Source organism: Monodon monoceros, unplaced genomic scaffold (assembly GCF_005190385.1).
Source record: "Monodon monoceros isolate NGI ecotype Baffin Bay Population unplaced genomic scaffold, NGI_Narwhal_1 Super_Scaffold_21, whole genome shotgun sequence".
NCBI lineage: Eukaryota > Metazoa > Chordata > Mammalia > Artiodactyla > Monodontidae > Monodon > Monodon monoceros.
The window spans coordinates 79,383,374-79,393,730 of NW_021703778.1; the positions used below are offsets into that span (position 1 = coordinate 79,383,374).

General features: G+C 42.2%; 1 protein-coding gene across 2 annotated transcripts; it reads right to left on the reverse strand.

Annotated features, from left to right (window-relative positions):
- Nucleotides 1–326: 326 nt before the first annotated feature.
- On the reverse strand, nucleotides 327–7,366 carry PSMA4 (proteasome subunit alpha 4). Of its 2 annotated transcripts, none has more exons than XM_029239497.1 (9): nucleotides 7,062–7,200; nucleotides 5,821–5,847; nucleotides 5,553–5,595; nucleotides 5,109–5,271; nucleotides 3,708–3,785; nucleotides 3,295–3,383; nucleotides 2,723–2,853; nucleotides 1,860–1,983; nucleotides 327–740 (listed from the first exon to the last, which is right to left on the reverse strand). In XM_029239497.1, exons 2-9 carry the CDS (start codon nucleotides 5,821–5,823, stop codon nucleotides 586–588), a joined length of 786 nt encoding a protein of 261 aa, XP_029095330.1. In that variant the 5' UTR covers nucleotides 5,824–5,847; nucleotides 7,062–7,200; the 3' UTR covers nucleotides 327–585. The 2 variants fall into 2 exon arrangements, with proteins under 2 accessions (XP_029095330.1, XP_029095329.1); XM_029239496.1 differs by lacking the exon at nucleotides 7,062–7,200 and adding an exon at nucleotides 7,268–7,366 and having other exon boundaries at nucleotides 329–740.
- Between the last annotated feature and the right edge of the window lie 2,991 nt (nucleotides 7,367–10,357).

Genomic DNA, 10,357 nt, shown 5'->3' on the forward strand with positions numbered 1-10,357 from the left:
GTGCGCCACAACTACTGAGCCTGTGCTCTAGAGCCCACGAGCCACAACTACTGAGCCCACGTGCCACAACTACTGAAGCCTGTGGCCTAGGGCCCATGCTCTGCAACAAGAGAAGCCGCCGCAATGAGAAGTCCATGCACCGCAATGAAGAGTAGCCCCCGCTCGGCGCCAATGAGAGAAAGCCCACGTGCAGCAATGAAGACGCAACGCAGCCAAAAAAAAAGTAACTGCAAGAGTAGCCACAGTACACATAAAGTGTGAAAAGACCACAGCCCTATTAATCCTGGTATCTTTAACAGTTATTGCTAGAGAATGTTTTCCTTCACCATTTCCATTCTTTCCAAGTTTTATTCAAAAAAAAAAAAAAAAGAGGGGGAGGGTGATTAAGATGTGCATAAAGAGTAATCATCATTACAATATTCACCTGGACAGCAATAACAAGGACCCAATTCAGCTGGCACCATCCTATTTTCCCACTAGACAAGTTAAAAAAAAAAGGCAAAGCTTTCTCAATGTGGAAGAATAGGACAGCTTTTACACTGAAATGGTGCCCCAAATGAGTTACAAAATCCCTGATGTTGTCTTCTATTTATCCTTTTCTTTCTGTTCTTTTTCTTTCTTCTCACGCTCAGCTTTCGCTTCTTCTTCCTCATGTTTTTTGATCAACTGTTCCACTTCCTTTTGTTTGAGAACTCTGATGACTGTCTTCCCATTCTCTCTTGTTAGTGTGGCGATTTCCACTGGAAGCAAACACACACACTTGTAATACAGGCAGCCATACTTAGCCAAAGCCCTTAACGAGCAGCCACAGTTTAACCTCTTCACACCGTGTGAGCCTTAGTACACCACTTTCCCAAGTTTTCTGCTGAATATAATTCGTGGATACTTTCATGGAAACAAAATACCTTCAATATTGTAATGTTTTTATGAATATTTTTATTTTACTGTCATCTTTATCTTCATCCATACTAACTTTCTGAGCTGCTGTTCTGTTACTTTTGTGGAAAAAGTACAACCAGCCAACTGCTCTAGCTGGCCTGACCAGAAAGAGCCAGTTTCCTCGTTAGAACCTCTGAGGGCTCAGCCAAAATCTTTAACCAGTACTTACACTTATTTTTCATGAACTTTTCAAATCTCTTTTCAAAACAAAGGCATGAAAAGCAGCTCCCATGACTATGGATGAGAAAAGCAGACTAATGCCAGAAGGAGGAGAAATTTTCAGAAAGGAAAATTGAGTAGTGCCTCCTTGAAATTAGGTAGAAGTAGACAAGAGGACAATCTGCAAGTAAATGGCATTTTTTAAAGCAACACCAGGAGCTAAGTTATCCTAAACTAAATCAATACGTTAATTTACCACAATTTTTGAAAAACATTATTTACAAATATTGTTTTATATGGTCATGTAACTTTAGTTAAATAAAGCATTTACAATTGCAAACATGGGCTTAACGTAAGAGATCAGTAGATTCAGGAGAACAAAGGGTACAACTCATGCAAATGTTATACCTCTGGTAAAGGACACCAAACATATATAACCATATAATTACTTTCATATTCTTTATCATATGTACACATGAGCACAGATATCATTGTCAAGAAGTCGATAAGATAAAATAGCATGGATCAGATTTAACTATGAATATTGAGAACATTCAGGCTCAAGTCCTTAAGCTTGTTATGTAGTGTGGGACGGTGGCTCCAGAACTTGTCAGTGTTGACCTTGTCAAGTCTTAAAAAATAGCTGTAAGGTCACCTAATTTATAAGGCTGCTGTGTCAGTGCACTATGATAACATGTTAAAGGCCTACTCAATCAATTCCCTCACTAAGCAAACAAATTAGAGGAGTGGACATAAATTACCTTTTTCAGCAGAGAGCTTACTAACATCCATGGTCTTATTTAGGACTTTGATAGCTAAAGCAAGAGCTGACTTCAAAGTCATTTCTCCTTCTTTGTAATCTTGTTTTAACATTGACACAGCTGCCTATAAAACATAAGGAAGAATCAACATAGAGAATTTCCTTTAAATTTCTGCGATTTTTAGGAACATGAATAATGCCTGAATTATTATTGGCATTATAACCAACATAAACAATTTTTTTTAACATCTTTATTGGGGTATAATTGCTTTACAATGGTGTGTTACTTTCTGCTTTATAACAAAGTGAATCAGTTATACATATACATATGTTCCCATATCTCTTCCCTCTTGCATCTCCCTCCCTCCCACCCTCCCTATCCCACCCCTCCAGGCGGTCACAAAGCACCGAGCCGATATCCCTGTGCCATGTGGCTGCTTCCCACTAGCTATCTACCTTACGTTTGTTAGTGTGTATACAACATAAACAATTTTAATGGCAGGGAGGGTTGACATGGGATAGGGGTGCAAAGGAGGGATGTTGATGATCTATGAATGAATCCCAGGTATCCATGACAGAATTCAGAGGGTCTGAACTAGTATGTGGGAGACGGGGGAACCAGATCTTATTTTCACAACTTCTAACTGAAAATTAGCACTTCCTTTCATTATTACTGTAGGCAGTAAACCCTAGTAGTATTAGTAGTACCTGTGACTTCATCACCAATAGAAATCACAGATACTTTCATATCACATTAAGGCTGTTGCAGCTACCTTAAAATGTTGTTTACACTCAGCACTACTTTAAAACCATGGCAGTTACTAGACCCTTTGGTACATTCTATAGCAACACAAAAATACTCACAGCGCTATTATTTCCAATGCATGTAGCTTTCCATCCTCCATAATTTCCGCTAGGGTCACTCTGATAGAGCTGAAAGCCATAGTGCTTATCCCAGCCAATGTAAAGCAATGAAACACCAAAAGGACGTTTTCCTTTAACAGAGAAAAAAAAAGCTAAACATACCAACAATCTAAATTTAGTATCACTATGGTTACTTGAGCTCAGTGGCTAACCCCTCTTCTGTGAAGTTAAGCATTCATAAACTGTTCCGTGTTCTGGCCACCATAGATAAGCTCCATCAAAAATTCCACTTTTGTTTCTAGGATTTGGATGCAGCCAGGAGAGGGAATAAAGACAAAGAGGACCAGTGCTAAATTTCATCATTATGTAAAAAGCAATTTGTTTCCTGATTTAAAAATGTTATTTTGGCCTTCCAATAGTCTACATAGTGGAAGCCAGTTAGTTCACGAAGTGAGAATGGATGAAAAGTGTCTATTTATTTCATTTTTCAATTTCATTTTACCATCTCAAAAAGGTTATTACTCATAAAACGTTTTATCTTTTGGGAATAAAATTTCCAAAAGTTTCAGTACCTCCAAACTGCGTATAAGCTTGTTTGATATCACACAGTGCTGTGACCAACTGCTCACAAGGAATTGGCTCCTGATACTGCAATAAATACCTAGGATAAAGAAACTGGCATATGAATAGTTTTCTCTAAAACACTCTATATACACACTCTAAGCAAAATACCCTCTGAAAAGAAATCTCTGTCATGGGGTCAACATAATAGTCACTTATAAATAATCTAAAGGGGGAGAGTAGAGGGCATGGCAACATCTTAAAAATCATACAGTAACTAATATTTTGCAAGTTTGGTTAAAGAAAAAAACACTGTAATTTGCAATTAATAGGTTTTTAATGACTCTAATCTTTACAAAAATGAGTTCTTAGAAACATCAAAACTAATTTTACATATCATCAATTATAGTATTTATGACCATACCTTTGAGCAATGAGCCTCAGTTCATTAGTCAGAACATTAGCATCAGAAGTTATGCCTGCCACACTGCAGGCCATATCCCTTGAGGAAAAGAAAGACATTTATCTTTAAGCAGAGAAGATGTTTACCAGGGGTATTTTACAAGTTTTAGAAAGTACTAAGCTCTATTAGAAATTCACCATGCTTCCTCTCAGCTGCTACACCCTTCAGACAAAACCTATGTGTGTTTTATCTTTGTAGGAAACTTTCAACTTGATGTCATTCAACACATAAGATAAACAAATGCACACTTAAGTTCTTCACAAGAGATGTATTTACCATCATCACCCTGTGAACAGGGCAAGAGAATAAACACTAGGAAGCTAGGGTAAATCCCAAGAAGATTCAACCACAAAGAAGAAAAAGGTTTTGCCAGGCAGGAAGACAGACTACCCCACGCTCTTGGGTAGTAAGTACTCTCACCTCCTAAGGCCTAACTTGATGGGGGTGAGGGTGAGGGGACCCGAAGGGCGGGATATTTTATGAGCCTGCCTAGGAAGCTCAGGGCTAGGCTTACAGGGAGGGTGCATTTCCTTTCACTACCCCCCGTTCCCTGAAAGCTGCCCCGGCTCTCCTACAGCTTCGACACCCTCTGGCACTGTGCCTAATCAAGCCTGCAAGCTGCTGAGGGGCCCAACAGTGACTGTGGAGGGATGACACTTTCTTGGGTGAGTGTATCAGAAAGGCCCTATAACCAGAATTCACCTGGCTCACCACTGAAGGGAAAGTCTCCAATGAGCAAACCCAGCTCTCTGCTAGCTGCAAAGCCCTGAACACCCAACTGTAACAGAAACTTCACTAAGTGTACAGAAAAGTCTAAACTTTTCCCAGACCTTCAGGAGGCCTGTTCTTTGGTAAGATTCAGTATAATTCAAAATAATTCCTGAGTAACCATTATAAAAAATACCTTGAGGGCCTCCTATATGCCAAACACTGTGCTAGTTTATCTCATTCATTTTATTTTATTTCATTAAACTGCCACAACCACTCTAGTAGGCTCTGAAGCCCAGAGAAGTTAAACAATGGGTGTGAAGTCACAGCTTTCATATTCTTTCATATTCTTTGGTGAATATGAAAGTCCCAGTTACTTTCATATTCTTTGCATTGGTGGAGCCCAGATTTAACCCAAAGCTCTGTGACCACCAAGCCTCTTATCACTATACAACGCTGTTTCTCCACTAAGTACTTGACCCTGCACTTTAAAAGAATAACATATGGTCCTGGGCCTCAAGGAAGTTTCAAGCAAATAAGTTAAAAGGAAAAAATTTCAGAAGTAAAAACAGAACAAACTGTTCAATTCTATCATGTCACATGGAATAGCCCTCCCAAAATATGATGAGATGTTTGCCCTAAGATTTCACTTACTCATTCAGTTTATAAATTTTTTCAGAAAAAAAGACTTCATCAAGAAGCTTGTGGATGTTACGTCTCTCTGCTGCAAGCAGAACACCATCATTTGCTAAAATTCCCAAACAGGTGCCTGCATGTCCTATAGCTTCCATGGCATATTCAACTTGGTACAAGCGACCTACAAGACAAAAGCAGTGAGAAACCAAGACTCTCTTCCTTGTTCTTGCACCACTGGTTCAAGAGAAATCAGCAACAACACTGGAGGGCTACAGACGAGAGTCCTACTTTTACTCATAGTCCTATGATGTACATAATCAACCTGGTGATCATTACTTCAAACTACAGAAAGGATGAACAACTTAGTCTTAAAAAAAGTTTGTAGATTCCCCACCCACCCCTAAAATTCAAACACTTAAAATTTTTTTTTATTTGAGACAGATCAAACAATTTATATTTTACCTTCTGGAGAAAATATAGTGGTCCTGGAGTCATATCTTCGAGACTGCAAAGGAAAAACATACAAATGATTCCTACCCACTTTTAGTAAGCCAACTCCTGTAAACCCACAAATCATTTTACAGAACACATCCTGGTATACAAAATTCAGAGAGTGGGAGGAAACTGGTAAGACATCATTCCATTTCAATTTTCTCATGCAAGTCTGTAAGCTGAGTACAAGCAATACAATTTATCAGGCAACAGCTAACTGGCATGTGTATTAACTCACCATGTTTTCTGAACTTTATGATAATTCCTGTAAAAAGAAAATAGGATAATTATTAAAATGAAACTTACAATTTAAAAAGCATTTCTTGACTTGAAAAAAAAATGTTTTCTTCACTCTCTTCATTCAGCCAACATTTACGGTGCACCAGGCACTATGCCAAATGCTGGAATGCCAGCATGGGTAAGAGCAATCCCTTTCCTAAAGAGCGTACAGTCTGGTGGCCAGGTGAGGGAGAAGACACAGAAGGACAATTATAAAGCAATATGGTAACAGAGGCACTAAGGGTAGAGTGGGAAGAGGGTTGGAGAAAATCAAAGTATTTTTTGCGAAACACATACAGAAAATGAGCCCAAATTAGAGATGGGAGAGGCAGAAATAAGGCTGAGAACATTTAGGTCTAAGAGGAAGCACAGGGGAAGAAAGAAGGGAAAGGCATTCCAGGCAGAGGAGAAAGCTTGGGCAAAAGGCACTGAGACAGGATAGCTTAATGGGCGAGAGAAATTGCTGAAGTTAAAAAAGATATGAAAAAACTAAAGAACTAAGCAAGTATCCAGACCATGTAGAGCTTTGAATGCCAAGCTAAGAGGCTTAGGCTTTCTCCAGAGAATGATACGGGGTCCTGAACTATGAAGGGGAGGAGCGGGATGGTAATCTTTGGCATCATAACTATTACTGCAAAAGACAACAATGGGGCTCAGCGTGATTTGGTGAAAAAGCCAAACTTCGGCCTCCAGAGCCAATTTTCCCAAATTCTAGAATATCGGTAATTAAAAATGGAAAGATAAGCAGGGATCAGGTCCCGAAGGCCCGCGTGCCCAGGTAAAAACTATGAATGCTATCTCTTATGCAATGGGGCTCCAAAGAATGATGCTGGGCCAAAGAGCCACAGGAGCTGACCGGCATTTTAGAAAGATCGCTCTGGCTGGTGAAGAGTGGGGCAGGGTAACCAGCTATGCGGCTGCTGCAACACGCAGGTGAAAGTTAAGGCTGGCCCTGAGCAGAGCGCCAGGAGAGCACAGAGAGGAGACCGCCGGGGCTTCTGATTCGCGAGAGAACACAACTTTCTCATCTCCACGCCAGACGCAGGACAACGGCCCGAGGCGAGTTCACCTGCACCTCCTTTCCCGAAGGTTCACTTTCACTACGGACTCTTAACAGTGACGGAGGCAGCCCTACAACTCTGTCCTGCCCACCGGCCCCGCGGCCGCCTCGCCGCCCGAGCGTCCCCAGCCCCGTGGTGCCTGCTCAGTGCAGAGAAGCCCGACGGCGGCCGTCCGGAGCCAGTCCCGCGGCCGGTCCATCACCAAGGAGCCGATGCAGAGTCATCGTGTCCACGGTTCCTCGGCGGCCGCTGCAGGCCGGGACCAGCTCTGCCGCGACGCTCAGGATCCCCGCCCGCGAAGAGAGCGGCGAAGCTTCCGCGAGTGCGCAGGGGGTAAAGGCTCACCGAGGGGAGACGCTGAAGAGCCTACACGGAGATCTTTCTCTGCGAGAGAAAACGCACCACCACTGCCTGAGTATCCGCTGCTAATATGGCCCCCGCGCGTGCGCAGAGCCACCGGCGGGGGCGGGGCAGCCGAAGACGCGGAACTCCTTCTGGGGGGCGGAGCGAGCGCTGGTTGTCCTCGTGGGAGCTGCGGAGTTGAGGTTCGAAGGCACTGGCAGGGACCCTCAGCACGATGAGGGGGCGCTAGAACACGGGGAGCGGGGCAGGAAGACCCTGGCCAAGGAGGAAGTGGAATTATAGCTAATGTCCCTTTTCCACTGTTTGCGCTTTATTGTCACTTTCGCTTTCTATTCAGCACTAAGTCATTGGCCCAGGAGAGCACTGGTGTGGGACCGCCTGTTAATTGCTTGCCTTTCCTGCCCTGTTCTCAAAACGGACCCAAGCGCGTCAGACGTTACCCTTCACTCTGCCTTTTCTCACCATCTCCCTTCTTGAATCTGTCTTCCACTTTTATTGCTGATACATGCACTTTGGGGCATAAAAGCATATTATGAGGGGGTTTACACCTTTGGGAGAACTTTCACCTTAGTCTCCTCCTCTTGTCTTTCACCTCGTTAGAAAGGATTCCCCTGACCAACCTAGTTAAAGCAATACCCTACCATCACCGTACACACGTTATCTTCTATACAGAAATTGTCATGTTTATTTATGTGTTCATTATCCATCTCTCCTTTCCACTCTTTTTTTCATCTGGCTTCAGTCTCTATGTAAACTATCTACTATTCATGTTTTAAGTTTCTCCGAGCTAGACGCTTGACCAGGTCTGAATTAATGTGTAGTCATTTGCTCATAGTCTCCTCGAAGAAGAGGTCCACAGGGTAGGGACTTTGTCCTCTTCATGTTGGGCAAAAAATTATTATTGACGGATCTGGGCTTTGAAAAGGAGGTAACCTGGGAATGAGTTGTGGTTTGAGGTCTCTCCTTTCATTTCTGCTTCCCAGGCACATAGGGAGGTGAGCCAAGGCAAAATGGCAAGGGCCACAGCCAGACAGGTGGTGTTCTGAAAGCATCCTTAGGTGGCAGTGTAACTTGTGTAATCTCTCTGAGGATCCCTGCCACCTTAGTTCATTCTGACGAATTCAGCATTAAGAGTTTTAAATGAGAGGTAGAATTTATTAGGTCAAAAGAAGAGGGATCAGTTGAGATACAAGAGCAGAAGTAAAAATGAGTTTAACAAGTTTGGGTGACAGAGTAGCTCAGTCTGGTCAGAGTGAAGAAACGTCAATAAAGGGAGGAAAGGAGGAAAGGCATTTTAGGCCAAACTGTAGAATCCCTTCAATGCCAGAATTTTTTCTCTGTAGGTGGTGGGAAAAGAGGATTAAAGTGATGTTTTAGGATGAGAAGCCTCATGATCTCCCATCCCACATGTTCCTCCTACAATGTGGCATGGATGCTTCCCACTGAGAGGTTTTGTGTCCCTTTACCCTGAATCTGGGTGGGCCTGTGACTGCAACGGAAGTAACATCATATGACTTCCAAACGCAGGTCATAAAAAATAAATTTCTGTCTTGTTCTCTTGGGAAGGTGTTTCTTGGAACCCTGGCACCATGCCATGAACGAGCAGAGACCAAATGGAGAGATATTCCACCAACAGCCCGGATGAGGTTCCAGCATGACTGGCCAGATTTGTGAGTGAGGATTCCTCTAGATGATCTTAGTCCCCCAGCATTGAATCTCCCCCAGCATTGAGGTCTTCCCAGCTGAGGCCCCAGGCATTGTGGAGCAGAGACAAGCTGTCCCAGGGCCTGTCTGAATTCGTGACCTGAAGAATCCATAAGATATAAAAAATTGAGCTTTCAATCTACTAAGTTTTTGGTTAAATTGTCACACAGCAATATATTGTAATGAGAGTTTTTATGTGGCCCTAATATGAAGGCTGTAAGGTGGAGAGATTAAGGATAATAACACCAGAAAGTAAAGTTCTGTTGCAGTCTAGAGGGGATAAAAGCCCAGACAGAAAAAGATACTTGCAAGAGTAGAGTCTTTGCTGGAGGTATGGTATTGATTCCCAAATCTAGAACTGGTTTTCCTCCTCATTGGTGGAAAGAACCAAAGACCAGCACTTGTAGACGTGCATTCATTCTAACAGTTCATCAGATGGTTCTCTATTAAGGCTGTGCTAGGGGCCTGGCACCAAGCTAGGTTCTGAAGATAATGAAATAAATATTATTCAATGTATGCCACCAAAGAGTTTATAAACTACATTGACCTGATTGATTGGAGGTAAGCTAGGGCAAACACCAAATAGTAAAATAGCAATGCAAGGCAGCCCGTATTTAAATATCTGAAGAGTTGGTTAGCAATATTTGCATTAAGATAATTCAGTGGAAGAGAATCCATGTTAGCAGAAGGAGCAAGCAAGCAGGAAATCTGTAGAGTTTCATGGTATAAGAAAATGAACATTGGTCTGGGAGTGAAATGCAAGTTTTAGTTCATTTTTCTAGTCCCCAGTTTCCTGAATGGTCAAGGCAGATAAAAATCACAACCCCTTAAATTTGAGAAGCATAAGTGCTTTCCTGTGAATGATCTCATTTGATCCCCCTAACACAGGTGTGTATGTGAGCCCATAGAGAGGAGAGGAGGGGAGGGGAGAAAGGAGGAGAGGAGAAAGTGGTATGGGTCCCTGGCTCTCTTGGAGCAAATTGCTTCAACTTTTAAAGCATCTATTTCCTCATCTGAAAATGGGGATTAATCACAACAGTACTATTTACATTCCCACCAACAGTGCAGGAGGGATCCCTTTTCACCACACCCTTTCCAGCATTTATTGTTTCTAGATTTTTTGATGATGGTCATTCTGACTGGCGTGAGGTGATAACTCATTGTAGTTTTGATTTGCATTTCTCTAATAATTAGTGATGTTGAGCATATTTTCATGTGCCTCTTGGCCATCTGTATGTCTTCCTTGGTGAAATGTCTATTTAGGCCTTCCGCCCATTTTTTAATTGGATTGTTTGTTTTTTTTTTATATTGAGCTCCGTGAGCTGTTTGTATATTTTGGAGATTAATCCTTTGTCTGTTGTTTCGTTC

What these genes read in the sequence shown, in the direction of transcription:
- PSMA4 (XM_029239497.1), bottom strand. An exon ending in CACTATATTTTCTCCAGAAG is followed by an intron (nt 5,272 to 5,552) that starts GTAAAATATAAA and finishes TTTGTCTTGTAG; the next exon opens with GTCGCTTGTACCAAGTTGAA. An exon ending in AGCTTATACGCAGTTTGGAG is followed by an intron (nt 2,854 to 3,294) that starts GTACTGAAACTT and finishes TCTCTGTTAAAG; the next exon opens with GAAAACGTCCTTTTGGTGTT.